The 24,898-nt window shown below is 36.1% G+C and overlaps 1 protein-coding gene across 1 annotated transcript in view; it reads right to left on the minus strand.

The window, feature by feature from the left end:
* Spata16 (spermatogenesis associated 16) overlaps positions 1 to 24,898 on the minus strand; it is a 198,799-nt gene that overhangs the window by 101,965 nt on the left and 71,936 nt on the right. Inside the window, exon 3 of the mRNA XM_013016206.1 lies at positions 5,736 to 5,825. Within this exon, the coding sequence (XP_012871660.1) occupies positions 5,736 to 5,825 (90 nt within the window). The remainder of the gene's footprint in view (positions 1 to 5,735; positions 5,826 to 24,898) is intronic.

The raw sequence follows: 24,898 nt of genomic DNA on the forward strand, positions 1-24,898 counted from the left end.
GCATTGATAAAATTATTTCAGAAATGTTTAGAGATAATGTATATTTGTAGCATGCCATTCAAAAGAGAAAAGGAATAAAAATAATTATTATTACAAATATCAATGAAGCATGGAGAAATTCACAAAGTTGATTAATGTTTTTGTTTTTCTCTGATGAATCTGTGTGTGCCTTTATGAATAGCCTGAGTTTTTTTTTTGTTTTTCTTTTTGTTGGTCATGAGGCTTGAACTCTGGGCCTGGGTGCTGCCCCTGAGCTCTTCAGCTCAAGGTGAGTGCTCTACCACTTGAGCCACACTGCCACTTCCGGTTTTCTGGTAGTTAATTGGAGGTAAGAGTCTCACAGACTTTCCTGCCTGGGCTGGCTTTGAACTGTGATCATCAGATCTCAGACTCCTGAGTAGCTAGGATTACAGGTGTGAGCCACCAGTGCCTGGCAGCTTGAAGTTTTTAAAAAGATTTTTTTTCTTAAGTTGGGCATCAGTGGCTATCCTGTAGCTACTCAGGAGGCTGAGATTTGAGGATCACAGATAGAAGCAAGTCCAGGCAGAAAAGTCCGTGAGACTCTTATCTCCAATTAACTACCAGAAAATCGAAAGTGGCACAAATAAATCACTCAAAAACCAGAACTGGTGTTGTAGCCTAAGTGGTAGAGTGCCATCCTTGAGCACAAAGAGGCTCAGGGACAATGCCCAGACCCTGAGTTCAAGCCCATGACTGACAAAAAGAAGATGTCCAAAAAGTCCAATTTTGTAATACTACTCTGCTTTAGCTAACACTATCTTAAAAATCAGCATTTTTTTCTTGTAAGATTAGATATTTATAATGCTAGTACTTTATCACTCGAGTCACAGCTCCACTTCTAGCTTTTTTGCTGGTTAACTGATGATAAAAGTCTTATGGAATTTCTTGCCTGGGCTGGCTTAGAACCACCAGCCTCAGGTCTGAGTAGCTAAGATTACAGGCATGAGCCACTAGCGCCTGGCTAATTCTGCAATTTCAGATCCTTGCAAAGTAGCGGGTAACAATGTTCAACAGGAAATGCACTCATTACCTTACTCATGTAACTGTGGCCCTCTGTACAGCATCTTCACAATAAAATTTAACAAAACAAAGCAAAACAAAACAAAAAGAGATAGTTATGAACTTGAAGTTGTCCTGTATTTGAACCATCATATTTTCCCTTTGAAACCACAAACACTGCATCTCTACTTCTTACCTGAAAATTGGAGGAGCAGTGGTTGAAAAGTGAGATAGTTGACTTATGTCATGGAAAATGACTAAATCTGTCTTTATTAATGTCAGTGTTAGAAATCACATGCCAAGATGCAGTATTTTCAAAGTGTTTAGGATAGGATTCATATAGCTTTGTACTATGTAAGGAATGTGAAAGTCATTTGATGGTGGAATTACCAGACTTACTTCCTAATATATAATCTTCCAACATATATGGTTCCTATGATAAAACTGGATCCTAGTAAAGCTGTTCTACAATGGCAAAGTATCTTCAATAGGAAGGAAGGCGGTCCTTAGAGCAGATGGACAGTTAATGAATAAAAATTACCCCTAGGGCTTTACTTAGTCTATTTGAAAGAACATTTATGAAGTTATTTTAGCCTGAAATATCTGCTATGTATTTTTGAGTCTCCTGCATGGATTTTTTTTTTTTGGTACCAGTCTTTGGGCTTGAACTCTGGTCATGGGTTCAATGCTAGTGCTTTATCACTGGAGCCACAGCTCCACAGCTCCACAGCTAGGCTTTATATTTTGTGGCCAATTGGAGATAAGAGTCTCACGGACTTTCTCGTCTGGGCTGGCTTTGAATATCGATTTTCAGATCTCAGTCTCCTGCACAGTGAGGATACAGATATGAGCCTTTTGCACACAGTTCATGAATGGGTTTTACACTTTGAACTGAATTAGAACTAAGTTGAACTGTTGAGTCAAATACATTCCCAACACTGTTATCAACTCTTCAGATTTTCTTCAGAATCACTTGTTTGGAATCTACCTGTCAGAATATTCTCTTTGTTTGCAAGATACCTAATAATCTCATTTAAAATCATAGAGTTCCATGACACAGAAATAGCTGAAATAGTTTCTTCCTGCTCACTGTTGTGATTCTGCTTCTGAGCAAATGCTTATCTTTGGAAACTTCAGTTCTATAGTACTACATTTCTGAACACTTCAATATTTGGGGGTTGCTCTTTTGGCAGGCTGCTATTTACATATGCGTTATTTCTAGCAAGATCAATGTTGAAGAAAGAACAAGAAGGAGGAGAAGGCAGCAGAAGAGGAGAAACTAGAATGCCACCCTTCTCCTGACTCTCACAAAACCTACCAACTTCCCACCTCTACCAACCTCTACCATCCAGCTTGTCTGAAGAAGTAGCCAGCAACTAAATGCATCTTAAAACACAGTAGAGCAGATTTCAAGGAAATTCCTACATAGTCTCATATTAGGTGGTAAAAGAGAATCAAATGTAATCAATACTCAGTGAAGCGATGGCAAAGAAACCACGGGCTCACACACTGCGTGAGAACCATTCAGAATGGCTTGTCAATGCGCCACAAGGGAGTACAAAACTCACATTAGCGACGTGTGCTATTATTATGGGCCAAAAGGCAGAGAAAGCTTACTTTAGAGAAGTCTGCTACCATCGGTGGTCCAAGTCCTTGGAAGGGAGGAAGAAATTTTGAAAGAAGAGAGAGGGATGTAACCTGAGTAAATGTACATGTAATGTTATAATCCATTTTGTGTTGCTAGAATCCAATACTTGAAAACGAGTAATTGAACAAAGTACAGAGAGGGAGGAACTAATCCTGGGGTCTGGAGACTGCTGAGAGCAGAGGTCATGTTTAGTGAGGGCCTCTTGCTGCTCCACTCCATGGTAGAAGGCAGCTAAGGCTGAGAGAACACATGAATTCACACATGTATTGAATTTGTCTGTTATCAGGGACCCACTCCTGCAATTAGCTTACTCTTGTGATAATGGTATTAATTAATTAATTTACTTTTTTTATTTTTTGGGCTTGAACTCTGGGCTTGGGCGCTGTCTCTGCACTCTTCAGCTCAAGACGAGAGCTCTAATGCTTGAGCCACAGCGCCACTTCTGGTTTATTGGAGTTGAGTCTTATGGACTTTCTTGCTGGGTTGGGCAGGATCCTCAGATCTCAGCCTCTTGAGTAGCTAGGATTACAGGCGTGAGCCACCGGTGCCCGGCTAGATTTATTGATTTATTCAGAGGGGTCTGCTCTCATGACCCAAAGCCCTTTTAAAAGTTCCAAAGGCATCACCTTCCAACATTGGTTGTATTGGGAATTAAGTTCTCAATACTAGTGGATTCCTAGTGAAGTAATATGTAAAGAGCTGGCAACTTGCTATTTCAGACAAGCCTTCCCAGGGTGGCCCATTTTTGAGGGTAGGGTGAAGTGGAGGTGGTTAGAGTAATCTTCACTTAGTTTTGTGGTAGAAAATATGATTTCATCAATTTAGCCAGTGCCTAAAGTGTATTTCCTAAACCATGATAAGGTAGCCTTAATTTTATTCAATCTCCACAATCTATGTGTTCTTGCTCTGTCTTCCAGTAGGATGTTACAGATAGGACACTGATATGCAAAATAAAAGAATGTGCTTCTTACAAACCTGACTGATCCATTTAATGTGGCCATCTCAAGGAACACTTCCTGCAGTTTCTCTGCTTGAGGCCTGGCCTCCTCCAAGCCTGTGCTGGAATCTTACTTACCTATTTAACAGGAGTCTCTTTCTAGGTAAAGGTGGATGGGGTCAAACAATCTCAGATATTCAAATTTCCAGAGAGTTCTCATAAATTGTTTCATTTGGATGAGACACCTGCTGTTCCACTTCATTGGAAATCACAACTTTTGCATTTCCCATATTACATAATAATGGCATTCTTTCATTTTTGGTAATACCAGAAATTGGACTGCTTGGCATTCCAGAAGAAATAACCTTGGTGTGGTGACTTTACCAGTGAGTTTTAATATGATGTGATTGTGAAAAGCCTAAAGCAAACTACTCCAATCCCCAAGAGTTTGGTTGATAAAAATGAATGCTGTATGTATGGATTTACATTAGAAACTTAATATCCAAGAGATCCTAAAACGATCATGTTCATTGTTTATAGTATTCTTTCCCTTGGGGCTGGGCCGGGGGTCGGAGGAGGATGACGAATACTTTATATTAAAAGACGTAATTGCCAAGGAAACCAAGATGAAAACTGTTGTGTCTAAGCATAGTAGTTTCAGTCTAGCAGAAGTTGTATCTAGCCTTCTGTAGATCTTTTGATTGGATTCAAACACCATAGTGAACCCCTCTTAATAAATGCTATTTTGCAAATCATTGTTATCTGTATAATATGCTGAACCTGAGATGTTCAGCTTTATTTGTAGTGAGTGACCTTTATAAAAATTCCTTCCTTGGGGGGGGGGGGAATATAATCAAAGGACATTATATACATGTGGGAAAATGTCATTATGAAACCCATAATTTTGTACAATTAAAAACAAACTCCTTTTTTTGTGAAGCATGGGCTAAAAGAGGTTTCATGTCCTTTCATTCTTGTATCTAGGCAAAGATATAGGCAGAAAGTAAGACCCAAGTGAGCTAGAGAAAATAAGAAGTGTAACAAATCATATGTGAGTACATGAGACAAAACACATTTGAAAATTAGTAAAAGAAAAAAAAAGGAATGTGAAAAAGAGAGTAATAAAGACCTGTTTTAATTCTTCAAGGTGGGTAGTAACACACAGGTCAAAAGATGGTAGGCTATGTTGGTTGATTGACTGAGAAGTGAGAGAAAATGGTATTAACTCTGCCCTTCATATACATCATTGAGTTAACTTCAGGCTAGTCCTGGAACTATGCTATACAAGTATAATTAATACCAATCTCACAGTGTCAATTGCAGGGAACTCCTTTAGCTTCTATTTCAATTCCTGGTTCTGATTTCAAAGTGTATACTTGGATTAATCTTAGAAAAGATCCCCATTGCCTCACCAAATTCCTAGAGTGCTAAAGTAGAGGAGTAAGAACTAGCAGGCTTCTGTATGCCGAGGGAGTTTGCCAAGGAAAGGAATTGAGTATGAAGAGCTGGATCTCAGAACAACAGCCACAATAAAAAGCTTTGCTTGTCACAGGTGAGAAGGAATTCAAGTGTAGAATTGAGAATGCTGTACAGCTCTTATAATTCTTCACTGTAAGTGTGCGTTTTGAGGATGAGAATATTAGGAACTGCTTCACAAGGTTCTAATTCATACAGTGGCATCCAGGCACTCTGGGGGCATCTCTAATAAACGTTGGTGCTACCTAACTGGTGCCATGTCTCTTATAAATGGGCTTCTGGGATCCCTTCCATGGGATAGGATTTCATATCCAGAGCTCAAGAATCACAGAATTGTGTCATTATAGTCTGGACTGGAAACATCCTCGAGAGCAAGAGGTCAAGTTCACTTCCAACATCTATGGAAGTTTTCCCATCATTGTTGGTGACCTCATGGCTGGAAAGTTTGAATTTTGCTAAGAGCTATGTACATGGAATAGCTTTAATTAAAGAAAAAGATACTCAATAATTGTTGCCTTGACATTTATAGGACAATAATTTGGGTAAAATAATATTCCTTGAGAGAAATGGAGAGTTCCCTTATGCTATTACCAGAATCTGAGAATAAAATTAATTTAAGTTTAAATAAATCTTCACAAATTATAACAAACATACCGGGCAGCTTCTGAATATCTCTCCAGACATCTAAATACTGTTGCTTGACGAAGATGATTTCGGAAATAGGCTGGGTTTAAAACAATGCTCCTGTAAAAAGATAAAGAAATACAAACATTATTATGTTTTTAAAAGACACTTCCCAGAAGAGCACAGGAATGAAATCAGATACATTTATCTTTACTCTCATGTTTTAAAAGATAGTAATAAATGAAGAAGCCTTTTCTTTCTGTAATTGTCAGTTAAGACAAATAAACAAGAATTATTGAAGTACAAATTAAGTTTGCATTATAAAAGCAACTTTGTAGCGCCAAATATGTTTTATGGATCTGATAGTGACAAAGAATTTAAATCTAACTTATATTGTATATAAGACATGGGATGATCATAGGATATTTGTGGTATTTGTTCTTGTTTTGGAGGGGATGGATTTGAATTCAATGCCTCATACTTGCTGGTCCAGTGCTCTACCACTTGAGGTATGCCCCACTCCCGGTCCTGGTTTTTTTCTATTTTAAGATTAAAGTCTTGGTTGTGTGTCTAGACCACTGTCTACCTATTGTAGGCTTTCTGTTGTTGCTGGGATGACAGGAAAACACTACCAAATTCAGCTTTTGTCTGTTGAAAGGGAATTTTGTGAACTTCTCTGCCCAGGCTGGCCTGCAACCACAATCCTCTTCCTCTCAGCCTCCCATGTAGTTTAGGATGACAGATATGCACCAATGCATCTAGCAATGGGTTGAGAAGGGATCTCTTGAACTTGGTAGGGGCTGGCCTCTATATGTCAGCCTCTGATGTCACTTTTCCAAGTAGCCAGGATTATAGGAATGAGCCATTGATGCCTGGCTATGGAGTCTCTACTTTTAATAAAAGAAGAGAATTGTTAACTACTAGAATCTAGTTAAAAGAAGTTGCAATTTAGGCAGTATGGTCATTTTGAGCTACATATTTAGACCCCGTGTTTTCTTGCAGCTGGATGATGTGGTGATATGGAAAGACTTTAAGTTATCTCTGGGGATGAAGGCAGCTAAGGAATGATAATCTTCCTTTCTGGTTAAGGCCTTCCTCACATTGGGCCTCCTGTTTTTCTTGGTTGAATGTATGAGTCTTGACTGATAGGATGATCTCTTACCTTGCCTTCTGACTCTTTCAATATTGCTTAGAGTTCTGGAATTTTAATCCAAACCCAGAAAGAAAGATGATCATTCCTCCGCTGCCTTCTTCCCCTAGAGATAAGCTAGTAGGCATTCTTCCATGCTTCCTTGAAAGCCATGATAGAGGGAAGTAGATTTGGTCCACTCCATACCGGTCACCAAATGGGAGTAGGGGGACAGCTATCAGTGAATATTTGAAATACACCTTATATTACATGCATTGATATTGGATTCAAAATATCATAGAAACAACCAAATAACCTTTTGTAGCATGTTTTCACTAGCTGATAAGAATCTCTTAGAAATGATTTATTTATTTAATTCTATCTAGAGCTGGTCCTGGGGCTTGAACTCAGGGCCTAGACATTGAGCTTTTGTGCTCAAGGCTGTTGCTATACCAAGCTTCCGAAGTATTGGTGGTTAATTAGAGATAAAAGTTTCATAGGCTTTCCTGTCTAGCCTGGCTTTGAACTTGGATCCTCAGATCTCAGTCTCCGGAGTAGCTTGGATTACATATGTAAGCCACTGATGCCTGGCTTGGTTTAATTTAGAAATAAGTGATTTTCAACAATTTTGTGGAGAGATTTACAGAGTTCTTTGAGAATCAAATGAAAGCTATGAACCTGAATCCAGAACCCTTGTTACCACATGCACACAGAGTTGTCCAGTTTTAGAGAACTTGTGTGACATTTTAAGAGCTATTCATGAACTCCAGGCTGAAAAATACACAAACTAAAAGAATTCCTTTCTTGGAATTATTGCTAATGGAAAAGCAAAGGTGGGATCAAACGATCTGTCTGGCCTGTGCAGAATTATAGAATTACATGATCATAAGGTGGATGGATGCATTTCACTTCCAATACAAACAGAAGTCAGAGAGGTTATAAGGAACTTTGTGCTTCCTATTTTTAGCCAGAGGAAAGATACAATGTTGTATCTTACCTCCTTTCCTATGAAGTTTCTGAGTTCAGAGGAATATGAGTTAATGAGATATTGCTAGAGTCTATGACTAATGATTTGTGCAAATGATACAGAATCCTTTTAGAATACACATCAATTTGCTTTGGTGAATTTTCACTAAAATATTAGAATTTTCAAGACAATCACATATTCATTTGACATCAAGGTATCTAATACCCTCTACTCAAATATTTAATTCATTGAGAAAAAGCATATTCGAGAAGCATGTCTATTTACATTAACTTTATAAAAGCAATAAAAATAAAAGCAAGCCACAGGGGATAAGAATAGAGTTTATTTTAAAACCTGGTTATTCTGACTTGGCCACAAATCATTTCTTTTATATCATAATGAATTCCTTTTGCTTTATAGCCATTCATTCCCTATGTACATTTTGTAAACATCAACTAAGGTGTTGGGGAAAATCTCAGAGGACTGGATGTTTCTAGTTTTTGTCATATCCTTGTTTACAATGTAGTTTTCTGGCTTTGCAAAACTGTTTTTCAAGAATCTTAGCCTGCCAGTTCAGTTCATTTGACCAAAATGGATTAGACTGGAGAGAAAGATGAAGGATAAGACTAAGAGGACAGGAAGGATAAGTTTAACAAAAAGAGAGGAAGGAGGGAGAGGAGGCATCAAAGTGGCTTTGTATGTAGTGGACATCTTTTTTTCCCATAAGTAGTGACTTATGGAAGGCCTTGTAGGAACTATGTTCATATGATTTTTTTTTTGTCCATCATGAGGTCTGAACTCTGGGCCTGGGCGCTCTCCCTCAGCTCTTCAGCTGAAGGCTAGCGCTCTACCACTTGAACCACAGTGTCACTTCTGGCTTTTTCTGCTTATGTGGCACTGAGGAATTGAACCTAGGGCCTCATGCATTCAAGGCAAGCACTCTGCCTCTGAGCCACCTTCCCAGCCTCCATATGAGTTTTTTAAAAGATAGATTAAAAAACGTTTTTAATTCTGAGTACTCCATGGTGGCCAAACAACCACTAGCAGAAGATTGTTAGACTGGATGAAGTTCTATGAACTGTGATACTATTGAACCATGAAAGCCGAGCTAGCTTCACAACAGGGCCCCAAGAAGATCCAGACTCCCTCTCTACCCTGAAGGTGAAAATATAAACATTTATTTAGAAATTTTGGAAGAGGGGTTGCATTTTGGCAATCTATTCATTTGGACTTTCTTGTAATTACTGCCGTATTCACTGTATGTTTGCAGCACTCTTATTAGATATTTGCTCAGCAAATACTAGAAGTGTTTGTAGAGCCTGTGCTTTGCACTTAACCATGTTTATGGGTGCTTTCTAAAATGACATATTCTTTAAAGATATGTTTTTATGTCCTGTGCACTTTGTAGAGGAAACAATGATTCTTTCTTTAAAAGCTCATTTATCATTTGAAGGCATTGGGAGATGCAGGAGGTAGCCCAGGATCAAAATGGACCATCTCACTGGGCTGCAGTGAAAAAAAAAAACCCTGTAATTGTAATCAGAAAGAGGTCTCAGCACTGATTAGTTTGATTTTATCCCAGAGGAAATCACTATGATTTAGCTATGCTGATAGGGCTTTTGGTAAAAAGCAAGTTAGAGAGAAACACCGAATCACAGAAGTCATTGACTTTTCGTCAAAAGAATGGAGTTAGTCTTACTAGTGGGCAGTGATTGCTTACTTGGTTGATTAGCCCTATTCTGAGAGAATGGGATCATGTAAAATAATAAATTTTATAAGATACAAAGCTTATTTTAAAAATCAATTTGTAGCTTGAAAAAGGAAATTAAAGCAGAACTAAGGAAGTGGAAAAACATCCTATGCTCCTGGATTGGAAGGATTAACAGCGTGGAAATGGCATTACTGTCCAAAGCTATCTACCAATCCGACTCAATACCCATCAAAATCCCAGTAACATTCTTCAATGATATAGAAGAAGTAATCTAAAAATTCATATGGAATAATAGAAGACCTCAAATAGTAAAAACCATCCTTAGTAGGAAGAACAGTGCTGGGGGAATATCAATACCAAACTTCAAACACTATTACAAAGCCATAGTAATCAAAACAGCTTGGTACTGGCACAAGAACAGTTCTGAAGATAAATGGAATAGAATAGAAGACCCAGAAATGAACTCTAATCTTTAAGAAGGGAGCCAAAAACACAGGTTGAAAGACAGCCTCTTCAACAAGTGGTGCTAGCAGAATTGGCTATACACCTGCAGAAAACTGAAGTTAGATCCTTATATACCCTGCACCAGAATCAATTCCAAATGGATCATATGTAAGAGCAGATACCCTGAAAATATTACAGGCAAGAGTAGGGGAAACACTAGGGCTTCTTGATACAGGTTGAAACTTCCTAAGTAAAGATCCAGAAACAACAAGTCAAAGAAAGTGTAAATGGGACTGCATCAAACTGCAGAGATTCTGCATATCAAAAGATATAGCTAGCAAAATAAATAGAAAGCAAGAAGATCTTTATTAGATATGCATCAGACAAGGTCTTCATATCTAAAATATACCTAGAACTCAAAAAATTAAATACCCCCAAAACAAATTCACAAAGAAAAGCAATCCCATTAATAAGTGGGCTAAAGACTTAGACATCTCTGAAAAAGAAAGAAGAATGGCCAATAGACACATGAAGAAATGTTCAACATCTCTGGCCAGAAGAGAAATGTAAATCAAAACAACACTGAGATTCTACCTCATTCCAGTTAGAATGGCTATTATCAAGAAAACTAACAATAATAGCTGGTGGCTGGGATGTGGCCACATACTGAAAGGAGTATGAAGGTTCATCAAAAGCCTAAACATAGAGCTCCCCTATAACCCACCATTTGGGCATTTACCCAAATGACCACAAACCAGCTCACACTAAAGCCACCAGCACAACCATGTTCATTGCAGCATTATTTACCATAGCTTAGATATGAAATCAACCCAGATGTCCCTCAGTGGATGAATGAATCAAGAAAATGTGATCTATCTATCTATCTATCTATCTATCTATCTATCTATCTATCTATCTATATATCAAGTGGTATATATATATATATATATATATATATATATCACATATATGTCACACACACACAATTTAATACTATGCTTCCATTAGAAAGAATGACATTGTCCCATTTGTAAGGAAGTAGAAAAACTTGAAAAAAATATAAATATATATTAAGCAAAGTAAGCCCGACCTGCCCCCTTCCCCGCCAAAAACAAATGAACAACACAGGCTTGCTGCATGGTTTAATGCCAAAAATTTAGGCTGCGTGGTTTCTCTCATTTGTAGCAACTAGAATATTCTTAGCGGAGGATCACAATGGCTCAATAACTATGTGCATATGACTATAAAGAATGATGCCTAGCTGGGCGGCGGTGGCTCACACCTGTAATCCTAGCTACTCAGGAGGCTGAGATCTGAGGAGTCTGTGAGACTTTTATCTCCAATAAACCACTCAGAAAACCGGAAGTGGCGCTGTGGCTAAGTGGTAGAGCACTAGTCTTGAGCTTAAGAGTTGAGGGACAGTGCCCAGGCCCCACGACCAAAAAAAAAAAAAAAAAAAGATGCCTACTGAAATGAACTCCAAGAATGGAAATAAAAGTTTATTTTTTAATTTTATTTTATTGTAAAGATGCTGTACAGAGGGGCTACAGTTACATGAGTAAGGCAATGAGTACATTACTTGTCCATCAATGTTACCCCTGTTTTTTTTAATTGTACTGTTTGCAGTTATTTCTTTTTTCTTTCTTTTTTCCTCTTTGTTTCATTTCCTGATGTCACTGTGTATGATTTCTGTACCCTTTGTCTTGTATATAAGTTTATCTGAGTGGGGAAGGAAAGGGGAATCACAGAAATGGTGGATCAAAGGGTGAACCAATGCAACAGTGATATTAGAAACCATGTTGGAAATGAACTTTGCAACCTGGTGAGAGAAGGGGAAGCAGGAGGGGAAAACGTGGGAGAAAATGAGGGAGGGGGTAACACTGTTCAAAAATAAATGTACTCATTACCTGGCTTATGTAACTGTAATCCCTTTGTATATCACCTTTATAATAAATTTTAAAAGTACAAATCAAAATAAAAATAAATAAAAAATTTGTAACCTGTGGGTATTCTTTTGCTTTTCCTGCTTACTGTTTGTGGATGCTTTAAAGTTTATCTTTCTATTAAAAATTGCATGATTTGATGTGTCTGCTTGTTTTAGAATGCCCTAGGTTTTTAAACCAGTGAAGCCAGAATATAAGTCTATTTCAATAATTATCTCAGGCTTTTTAGTTCATTTATCAATGGCTCACCCTTGTCTTGGTGACATGAGGTGCTACCTCTGTCATATATTGGGTTCAGATACCCATCTGGGTCAGTGGCTGGCTTTAAACTATTTCTGTTACTGGAAATGGTTTTGATTATTATTATTTTCCAAACATTCTGATTTTCAAAAGAGAAAGCACTAATGTCTTCTTTGAAAAAACATTTGTTGACTAATATGATGTATTTCTTCCTTATGAATTCTATAATCTTTTTTTAAGTAGCAAAAATAATATTTGATGCTTTTCACTGGGATTAAACCAAATGATATTTCATTACTATTGTCTTCATATCCAGCTATGTGACATTTCTCTTCCTTATTTAAGTATTCATTTATGTATGGATAATATTTAGTCCTTTCACCTATGTTTTTGCAGAACCTCATGCTTGCTAGGCAGCAGCTTTACCATTGAGCCACTCCTTCAGCACAAACTTTATTTTATTTTTTAAATAATTAATTAAATTTTAATTTTAATTTTATTTTATTGTAAAGGTGATATACAGAGGGGTTACAGTTACATAAGTAAGGTAATGAGTGCATTTCTTGTCAAATGTTGCTAGCCTCTCCCTCATTTTTCTCCCACTTTGCCTCCTTTGTGATTCCCTCCCACTCCCACAAGTTGTAAAGTTCATTTCCAACATAGTGTCTTGTGAGTATCACTATTGCATTGGTTTAACCTTTGTCTTTTGTCTCACCATTTTGTTATTCCCTTTCCCTTCCCCAAATCAGATAAATGTATATACAAGACACAGAGTACCAAAATCAAAGAGCGACAAAAGAGGATAAGCCAAAGGCAAAAAAAAAAAAAGAAAGAAAGAAAAAAGAAATAACTTCACACAGTACATAAAAAACAAGAACAAAAAATAAAAAAAAACCCTTTTGTTTCTATATCTTGGGAGTTCATTTCGATTAGCATCATTTTGTATGGGCATACATACATAGCTATTGAGCTATTGTGATCCTCTTCTAGAACTATCCTGGAAAGATACTACAAATGAGGAAAACCAGGCAGCCTATGTTTCTTTGGATTTGGCTTACTTCACTTAATATGATTTTTTCCCAAGTCTTTCCATTTCCGTATGAATGGGGCGATATCATTCTTTCTGATGGAATCAAAGAATTCAATTTTCTTGATCCATTCATCTATTGAGGGGCATCTGGGTTGGTTCCATATTTTAGCTATAGTTAATGCTGCAATGAACATAGTTGTGCTGGTAGCTTTAGTGTGGCCTTGTTTGTGATTGACAAACTTCATTTTCTTAAAAATAGAAGTTTTAGTATTTTCTTATTTCTTAAGAGTGGAAGTTTTCCTAATTTTTTATTTCTTAAGTTTTAAAATTATGCATGAAAGATTTCCTGTATGTATGTACATGACTATGTACATACATGAATATGTATGTACAGAAAATCTTTCATGCATAATTTATACATTTATATATGTGCACATATATACACATGGATGTAAATATCTACATAAACTATGTTTGCCTCATTTTTCAAAGAATAACTAAAGCAGCACCAAAGAGCTTATTAAAAATGGAAAAATTTAGATTTGTGAGTACAAAATCTATTGAATGTGCATTTAGAAAAGGTCCTTAATGAGGGGTTAGGGTGGAGAGGGTGAAGGAGGGTGAATATAGTTATAATATGTTATGGATAGGTATGAAAATTGAACAATGAACCTTGTTTGAGTAAAGGGGAAGGAGAGAATATTGATCAACATACATTGTCATAGACATGTCAAAATATACAGCTACTTGATGCTAATAAACTATGCACAAAAATAAAATATATGCTGTAGAACTTTGATATTAAATCTAAAGACTTCAAGTCTTCTAGTGATCTTCAAATGATCTAGATGCACTCTAAATTTGAGAAGCAGTACATGCATGAATTCCCATTTTTATTTCCTAGCTTCTTATAGGTCTCACACACATACATAATAATTTTGTTTTCTTATAACTTAATTCCCAGAACTCAGTTTTATTTACATTTTTATAAGTATAAATGTTTGTTTACTGCTTTTCAATGTTTACATTTTTTGATCTTACCACAAAAGCTAAATTTTTAAAAGAGAATTTAAATAAATGAGGAGATGTAGGGCTGTTTCAATATTTCACTGATATTTTTTATTACAGCATAGCTCAATTTGAGAAAAATAGACATTTTTCTTTTACTGTTTTCTAAGAGTAACCATGAGAAAACATTTAATTTTTTCAAATACCCTGCGATCACTTGTAGTGATTCATTCATATTGTTGTATGTCTTTAGTTTGCTCCCCTTTACTGTTCATTTAAAATTGTTAGCGGGTTCCACAATTTGTCTACTCATTTCCCAAGGATGTTTAGGCCCATGGCAAGTGTATGATTAGCCTCTTGCAAGGTGAGATGCTATTCTCATTCCTATCAGCAGGACAAGGTAATTCCGGCGGCGCTGGGTAATCACTAGAGCTCAGCATCAGAAATGTACCTGTAAGTTTTTTGACTTTATTTATAGTGTGAGACAAATGAAAGCCATTTGATTAGGGATTATGAATCTACAAAGTTTCCCAACTTTATTCTCTTTTTCTTCTGTAATTGTTCAGACACTTAGACATCTTTTACTTTTCCATTTACATTTTGAGAAACAGTAGGTTAATGGTTAAAATTGCCTTCTTAGAAGTTGACATAATTGAAACTACTTGATATAATTCTTTTGTTATACAATCCTATTTAAATTTCTGTTTTTTTTTTGTGGTTCATTGCTTACTTGTAGAAACACAACTGATTTATTAAAAACATTTTCTTTTTATTCTGATATTCTAAGCTATCCAAAGATTTTCCAAAGATTCTTTAAGATTTTCTCCATGGATCATTAGGTTTTTTTTCTTTCCAAACTATGACATTTATTCTTTTTCTTTCCCTTATTGAACTATTTAGAGCTTCTGGAACTATTATATATCGATCGATCGATCGATAGATAGATAGATATTATTGTGAAAATGGAACTATTTTTTGTATTGCTTTGTTTTTAATTCTTTTACAGTTTTTCAGTTTCTTATTTTCTTTAATTATAGAAAAATTATTTCTTATTATTAACAATTCTTCCTTATGATTATTTCTTTCCTTATTTTGAACATTTTCCCATAGCAGGCAAACTTTAGTAAAAAAAATATAGTTTGTCTCATGTCACAGAATGTTTTCTATTCCTTATCTATAATGCTAGCACTCTTGTTGATATCTGTCCTGGGCACAAGACAGATTCCTTTCCCAGGGGAAGAGTTTATGCTTTATCCTTCAATACGTGACAATGGAGGCAGGTTGCTTTCCTACCTTTTCTCAGAAATGAATAGGTTTGTTTCTATTTCTTCACCAGAGGCCATGCATTTTTGCCTAGCACTGTGAATGTGAATGGGCTGTCATTTTTCAGGGGGCTAAGGTTTTAGCTTGAGATTAGAGAACAGATAAGCAATTTCTTATTTAAGCAAAGATGTCTAAATCTAGCTGCCTTTACCTTACTTGGTCATTAGCACAATAATAATTAATTCATCCTCCAGACATCAACCTTTTTTACACTCTAATAAGTGCCGATATTTAAAAAAAAAGAAATAGTTGGAAGAATCAGAGGATGCCAAGAACGTGAAATATTTAAATTTAGGCAAAACATGATTTTCTTGTGGAAGAGATGGTGATATTTATGCAGGATAGTTACATCCTTCAGTAGATTATAACTAGTTGAATAACTAATTAATACCATTCAAGTATGGGCTGTGTTATTATATAGAAAAGGCCTTTAATGGCATGACTTACTCCTTTGTGGACATTATTTTCCTTAGTGACTAAGATAAGAAAATGAAAGGATGTCTACAAAAATTTCAGATGGCATAAATCTTATCCAATCAGGAACTAATCTCATTGTTGACAGAGAAAAATTCAAAATTTTCTTGATTGGTTCAAAACTGAGTACCTCATGTTATAGATTTAACAAATCAGTTTTACAAATATAATCATGGCATGGAGTTTGCTCATGCAGAAAAGAAAATGTGAATGTTTTAAACTAACCACAAGCGAAATGTGATTTGACAATATGATAGAGCTACAAAAATTGCACATAAAATCTTACGTTAAATCGATAGAAGATAGTATTTCCATATAACGAGTGTTATTTTCATATGATTGCGCCTTAGCCACAGAGCCTCTTGAATTATCTGTACTAATGAGCAAGTATACAGATCTTCACCAGATTGGAGTGTGTCTAGAATGTTTAATTGGTCTGGAAATAAAGAGTCTATGAATAAGATGGAATGAAATCAATGTTTAGACAATATAATGGTATTAGTCAGAGACTTAGTAAGTACTTTCAAATAGAAGGGCCTTCCATGTGGAACACAGAATAATGATTCTATATAATATATACTGGTGATGCCAGGCAACAATCAGTGTTAGTAATCTGCAAATAATTCAGTTCAACATAAGAATGGTCTTAACCAATGATGCAACAGGCTTTGATGAGAATTTTCTTTTATTGAAACATTTAAATGATATTTGGAATGGCATCTGTCAGGACATGTAGAAGAAATTCTTCCCTGAGTGGGAGATTAGGCAAAACAATGTTCAAGGTCAGTCAGAAAAATCCTTATTATACACTACTTAGTGCCACCCACACCCTTCCCTTACTTACCTTAATTTTATGGTTTTTTTTGCCATTTAACAAAGCAGTTTATGTGTATGATTTCTTTTGATCTATATCATCACTTCAACAACATCTTCACCCCAACTTAGTGAGTAGCTAGAAATACAGGAGTGAGCCAGGGGTACCTAGGCTGGCTTAATTATTATTTATTCACTGGAAGCGTCTCCATTTTGAGAAGAAATACTCTTGACCATTATTCGTTTTTATGAATACGCATCTATTATTTATGTAATGAAAATGTTAGTGAAGTGGCTGAATAATACTCTTCCTGAGGAACTTCTGGACAGCTCAGTCATATGAGATTCAATAGTGTAACTTATATCTATTATTACCGGAGTGTATCTGAGACTTCACTGGGTTTTTTTTTTTTTGTGCTTATATTCCAACTGAGTGCCAAATGTAGCCTCACAATCTTTACCTCTATGCACCGTGATCTGGGAAGAAAAGCACACAGGGAAATAATTGCTCATAGAAGTAGAGATAGGTAGGCGCCAGTGGCTCACGCCTGTAATCCTAGCTACTCAGAAGGCTGACATCTGAGGACCTCAGTTCAAAGCCAGCCCCAGTTAGAAAGTCTGTGAGACTTACCTCCAATAAACCACTAGAAAACCGGAAGTGGTGCTGTAGCTCAAGTGGTAGAGCACTCTCCTTGAGCTGATGGGCTTAGGGACAGCACCCAAGCCCAGAGTTCAAGCCCCACAACCGACAAAACAAACAAACAGAAGTAGAGATAGGTGAGATAGGGTGAGCTAGTAAGAAATAGGGTCTTTGACAAAAATTCCCAGTGCAAAATTTATTTTCCAGAATTGGAAAATCTATAAAAAAAAGCCTACCTTTTTTGGTAGACTAATTGTGTCTTATTTTTTTCCCCCTTCCATCTGTCAAGTGTCTAGCTAGAGTAAACATGAGATGGATTCCTACTTTATTTTCATCTGCATTGTGATCCAAGGACTGTCCAGTAAAGCTGTTAGTAAATCTCTTGGTCAGTTCTCGCAAGAAAATACTCTAAGTAATACAATATATCAACCAATCATTTGACATTTTCATTTTTTTGTTCTTGACATTTTTTCTCTTAAAAAATAATACAGTGCTGGCCTTATTATCTTTTCTTCAGGATGTGTGATACAAATATCAATGCTCAGCTTGCTTACAGAAAAGCTATCAAGATTCGGAAACCAAAGATGTAGACGTAAGACTCTTTTTACCTGTCCATGTAATTTAATTCAGAATGAGGGGGCAGGGTTGTGGCAGCAGAGGTTCAAGAACAGCATGTCGCATTTCCAAGGTTTTTTTTTTTTCTATTCTCTGTTACTCAGGTGGGAAGTATTTTAGAATGATTCCTTTGAAAAGCACAATTAATAAATTCCCCTCTGTTCTAATCTGCAAGAGATTACTTATGATTCACTCAGTAATAATTATTGGGGGTGTAAACCATGTTCCAGACACTGTACAGATTCTAAAGAAAAGTGCCAGAAGGGTAAATACACACTTAACCTGATATTTTGAGTGGCTTTATTGTATGGAAAGGCTAAATGTCTGCCTGAATTCTATTACTTTTTGTGCTGCCTTCAAATAGCAAGTTATGTAAGAGTCTTTAGAATGAACTGAAACAAAGTATAATGGATTCCCTTATATAATTTTACTGGATCATATAGAATATTTATTTCTTTTCGAATATGATAATTAGAGGGATTTTTGATTTTAGCACTTGAGAACCAGAGAGATTTTGATAGGAGAAAACATTTTTTTATAATTAGGTACTAAGATTGATCATGTTAACATCATGAATTTTGTGATTGGTAGGCTAAAAAATTACATTGAGATAATAATATTTATCTACTATACAGGCTTTCGCAAAGGAGAAATACTGAATATAATTCCTATGCCTTATATACTACTGGAATTTCCTAGAAGCATGTGGAATTTCCTTTATTAAATTTTCCTTATTGATTGAGCACCAGTGGCTCATGCTTATAATTGTGTAGCTATTCAGAAGACTGAGAGTTGAGTATCAAGGTTTGAAGTCAGCCATGGCAGGAAAGAAGTCCATGGGACTATTATCTCAAATTAGCTATCCAAAAAGCCAGAAGTGGAGCTGTGGTTCAAGCAGCAGAGCACTAGTCTTGAACAAAAAAGCGCAGGGACCAGTGACCTCAGTTCAAGCTCCTGGACCAGTGGGTACGCAGATGCATGCACGTATGCATGCACACAGACACACAGACACACACACACATACACACTTTCACTTATTAAATTAATGATATTTATTAAGCCCATTAGAATTAATGGGCTTATACCTTAATGGGTATTGTGTTAATGTATACAATGTCCATCCCAGCCATATTCCTAGGTTACGTACTATATAGCTTTAAGTTTTAAAGAAAAGTTAGAATTGGGTATGGAGTTTGATACAGGAGAGGCTTTCAATGTAGTAATATATCATATTTAGTTATAAATCAAATTATACCAATGATTCCAAATATGGAAGTTTACTATGAATGAGAATATTAATAATTTGCCTTCAGAACAGATACTCCTACTCTTTATGGACTAAGATGACTAAATTCTCTATTTTGACATTTGATATTCTTTGGCCCAATCCATTCAGACTCATTGTGCTAAATAATGATGTCAGAGCACATCACTTTAGAAAGAATTCATTTTCTAGATATCTTTAGAAGTAGTGGCATTTCTGTGAATAAAATGGCAATACCAGATACTGTACTACTTGTTTGAAATATTATGTTGAATCATAAGTGATCAGTCCATAAGCAAACGTATTAACCTAATTGTAAAAAAAACTCACAAAAATACAAACACAAGGAGCAATAAACAAACTGAAGCTTCCAACAGTTAAATGGTTGGGTGCAGACAAAGAAGATGGAGGAAAAAATAATGTTTAAAATTTGAAAGGGGTTAATCTAGAAGGTAATGAGAGGGACATGGATTTTAAGCTTTGTTTTGAAATGGTCACTTTGAGGAAAAGAAGGTTGCATGCTCCAGTTGGGAAAGTAGTCCCAAACTGATGTAGTGATTGATGGTAAATCACATTAAAATTTGTCATGTAAATGACTTGGCTAACGCAGTAAGTTAATCATCTGGGAAGGTAGAAGTCTGTGACATGCTGGCTCTCATTAGTGAAAGAAATTTCAATTTTATGGGAAAAAATTACTAATGCTTCAAGGATTACTAGCAAGCACCTCATGGAAAACATATTTGCAGAAACACTATTGTTGCAACTGTTCTGAAGAAAGAAGAGAGGAATGAAAGCGGGGAGGTTCCTAAGAAAGCCCTGAATTCAAACTGTGGCCTACTGATTGCCCAGGGCCCTGAGACACTTTCCACTGGTTCATAAGCTTAAAGCTAGTTTCACTGTAACAGCAATGCACTGTTTTCCTGTTTTGCTCCATTGATATTTGCACTGATATTTTAAAGGCCATGATGGCTTTGTTTTCTCTTATGATCCAACCAGTGATACCAGACTGTTCATTCATCATTCAGTATATTCTTCACCATCAACTGATCTTAACTCCATGAATGTGGGTTTTATTATTTTTTTTTATAAATCTCAATCCTTAAAGAGATTTCTTTTTAATTTTTGTTAAGATGGGATAGGAGGTATGCATTAAGCCTTTTCCATGCCAAAATGTGGCGGATGCCTCCAAGAAAAGCACTTGTGCTGTTGTTTACATTTGAATGACTTAGCCAGTGAGCTCATGGAACAGCATGTTTTACTTGGAAGAATGACTTATAAACCATGATTATCAGACTTGGAATTTGGCAGACATTTTCTTGCAAATGAAATGAGTGCCTTCACTTAAAGGAACACAACTGACAGTATTTATTGCCAAGGATAAAAGTTTGAGCTTTTAAGCAAAAATTGGAATTTGGGAAAACTTACATCTGTAACTGTGTTTTTGTCAGCCTCCCAATGCTTAAAGGACCTTTTTTTAAAGTTAAGATTTGTTGTATGAACAGTATGCTTTTCAATTGGGTATTGCATAATGAAACAAAATTTTGACTTGTGTATAATATTTTCCAAATGACCAATAGATGAAAACAGGAAAACATGAAATGGGAAAGCAATCCATTCGAAGCGCAAGATTGAACAATGGCTTTTAACCTTAGAGATGCAGTACAAAGTTAACCAATACAACTTAAGAATCCATATTGCAGTTAATCTTTAAGTCTTGGCAAGGTGTCCAAGAATATTTGGAATTATCTGAGAAGGCTTTGAAATGATTAAATTATCTTTTTTTAAAACTACATATGCCTTGTGTGAGACTGGATTTTGTTCCTACTACTTGACCATATTGTAACAGATTGAATGCAGAATCAGATATGAAAGCTCAGCATTCTTTTCTTATGACAGACATTATGTGGAAAGATGCATGCTATTTCTCTTAGGCCTGATTTCTTAAAAACATTTTTCATAAAATGTATACTTATAATATTGTATAGATTTATTGAGATTTCAGATGTCTAAATAGATGTACTTAATTTCTAAGATTAAATTTCTGTATTGGAAACATTTACAAGGATAACCCACAGAAGCAATACTCCTTGTGATCTCCAATAGTGTTTCAAAACAAATGGAGTTGTTAGGTGCCAGTGGCTCATGCCTGTAATCTTAGCTACTCAGGAGACTGAGATGGGAGGATCATGTCATCATTCAAAGCCAGCATGGGCAGAGAAATCCGTAAGACTTTTATATCACTTTTAAAAAGCAAATAACCAAAAAAATTGGGGCTGGAGGCATGGCTCAAGAGGTAGAAGGCTAGCTGAAAATCAATCTAAGCAAGATATATAATGGGGTCATCAGTCTACATTTTGAGTCAGTAAATAGCCAAAATGCAGATGAAAGCTGTAAGACTGAAGGTGAAGAGGCACATGGCACACATTTGTTTGCTAGTTGCTGTAAGGTCCGCTCCTGGATGGCCAGCAGACTCCACCCTCCTCGCAGCAAAGTCTCCACCCAGTACCTGCATCACCTAGGCAACTGGGACACCTGGAAGAGGTCACATCTGCATCCGCTGAGGTCACATCTGAATTTGATGTGGCCACACCTTTCTCCGCCCATACCCTAGATAAGGCCTAGCCCAGGCCCAGACGCCCTCTCTCTGCTCTTGTCTAGCTCTTCTCAAGCTCTTTTCTCTCTCCTCTCTCTTTCCCAGATCTCTCTCTTTCCCAGGCCTTTCCCAGGTGCGTGGAGTACCAACCTTGCCTGGTCCCAGCAGGTCTACTGAATAAACCTACTCCTTACCTGAATACTACGTGTGTGGTGCTGTTCTTACTTGACTATCTCTTTTTAAAAACCTAACAGTTGCATTATATTATTGCATCATTTTACACTCTGTCCTAAAAGAAAAATATCTCCCTTTTTAGAGGTATATATATGTAAATTCTTAGTACTATCCCACATTTTTTTCCCCTTCTGTGAAAATCATGAACTACTTTCTGAGAGCGTACACATGTTGAACACATTCCAGAAGCAAAGGGTAAGCTCACAGAAGCTCATTTTAGGCTTCTATAAGGCAAGAGTACAGGAATCTAAAAAAGTAGAAGACTGAGGCTAAGTATGTAGTGAGGGGTTTATTTATTATATATATTTATCATATATTATACATATATTACATATATGTATAAAGCTTCTTTGATCTGTGGATGCTGTATCATTCAACACTCAAAAAAATCAAACATTACAGTGAGTTCAAGTCTCTTGTGTACTATTCAGATCTGGTCACAAATGCTTCATAACTGCTAATACCATAAGCATAGTAATATCCAACTACCAAATTATGTTGCCTAGCTGACCTAGTAAAGAGATGAGAACTGCGTTTTTTCCCATAAGGAAAATTTACAGGAGGTGTATCAAAGTTAAGGGTCCCCAAGAAGAATGTTGACTTACACTAAAGGTGATATTTTGTGTTTGTGTGTTGTATTTGTTTTAAAATATATATACATAATTGATTTTATTGTCTTTAAGTTGCTGTACAAAGGGATTTCAATTTAAAGATGTGATGTATATATTATATATATATGGCTTGATACATATATGTATGGTGTGATATATATATACATATATGGTGATCTGTATATATCTACATATAGATATATCTTTATCTCTCTAGACATATCTATATAGATTTATCTATATCTATCTATACCTATCTATATATCTGTGAATCTATACCTATATAGATCTGTCTGTCTGTCTATCTATCTATCTATCTATCTATCTATCTATCTATCTATCTATAGAGATATCTTGCTTAACGCATGATCCTTCATAAGACTTCTGTGTAAACTGAGACTAGAGGCCCAAGACAGAGTATATAGGAAGAACTATGTTACCAAAGCAGTAGGGGAAATGAGTAGGGAATTAGAGCAGTTGTGCTGGTAGCCTTAGTATAACCTTGTTTATGGTAATTAGGATAAATGCCCAGGAGTGGGATTGCTGAATCATAGAGGAGCTCTATGTTTTGTTTTTTGAGGAACCTCCATACTGTTTTCCAGAGTGACTGAACAAGTTTACATTCCCACCAACAGTGTAGTAGCATTCTCTTTTGGCCACAACCCCTCGAGCATCTGTTGTTCTTAGATTTCTTGATTACAGCCATTCTAACTGGGGTGAAGTGGAATCTCAATGTTGTTTTGATTTGTATTTCTTTTATAGCCAGAGAAGTTGAGCATTTCTTCATGTGTCTATTGGCCATTCTTATTTCCTCTTCAGCGAAGTCTCTCTTTAAGTCTTCTTCATTCAACTTATTAAAGGGATTATTATTTCTTTGAAGATTTGTTTTTGGGGGGTTTAATTTTTTGAGCTCTAAGTATATTTTATATATGAGGCACTTGTCTATTGGACAGCTAGTGAACATATGTTCATTACAGCATTAATTACCATAGCCAAGACATGGAATCAATCCAAATGCCCTTCAGTGGATGGATGGATCAAGAAAATGTGATATATACATATATATATATAAATATATAAAATGGAATTCTATGCTTCCATCAGAAAGAATGATCTAACCCCATTCATAAGGAAACAGAAAGACTTGAAAAAAATCATATTAAGTGAAGTAAGCCTAACCCAAAGAAGTATAGGCTTGCTGTTTTCCATCATTTGTAATAATTATTATATGTCTAGCCTAGTTCTAACAGAGGATCACAATAATAACTATGTACATATAAGTATATATATATATGATCATATAAATATAAAATGATGCTAATTTAAATGAATTAAAAGATATGGAGAAAAAGAGTTTTTTTTCTCTTAGTGTACTATATGCAGTTATTTTTCTTTGTTTCTCCCCTCACCTTTGGTTTGGTCACTCTTTCTGAATTCAGTATATAAGTTTATCTGATTTAGGAAGGGGAAGGGGAATCACAGAAATGGTGAGATGAAGGACAAAAGTGTGAACCAGTGCAGCAGTGATACTCACAAGGCATCATGTTGGAAATGAACTTTACAACTTGGGGGGGAGGGGAGTTGGAAGGTGGCAGGGATAATGAAACAAGGAGGGGGATAACAATATTCAACAAGAATTGTACTTATTTCTTTAGGTAACCACTCTAAACATCAACTTTATAATTTTAAAAAAGAACCAAAAACAAAAGAAAGCGGTAACAGTGACACCACAGAATTTGCCAGACGTTCATTGAGGCTGATAATATGTCATTAATGCTGTGATTTATCAATGAAATACCTGTGCCCTCATGAATTGTGAAAAGTCAGTGGGAGACCTATCTTTTCCAGTCATCAGCTCTTCTAAGGGACAGAACTAGAGACAGAGCCAGTTCAGGCAAATGAATATGGGATTTTTTTTAAAAAATAAGCAATGTACATTTATTGATCACAGTTCCAGAGGGTTGAAATATTAAGGCACAAGGGGATTAGGGTCTATAGTGAGCCAATTTCTCATGAGTAGAATATTCTATTAGTACAGTTGCTTCTTTTTTAAAAATCAGGATAGTAATTCCATCTGTATATCTTAGACTCGACCTCTTCTTACTGCCAAAAGGTGCCTTATTTCCACATGGTTTGTACCAGAACAGAAATTTG

Source organism: Dipodomys ordii, unplaced genomic scaffold, assembly GCF_000151885.1.
Source record: "Dipodomys ordii isolate 6190 unplaced genomic scaffold, Dord_2.0 Scaffold30, whole genome shotgun sequence".
In the NCBI taxonomy this organism is placed as follows: Eukaryota; Metazoa; Chordata; class Mammalia; order Rodentia; family Heteromyidae; genus Dipodomys; species Dipodomys ordii.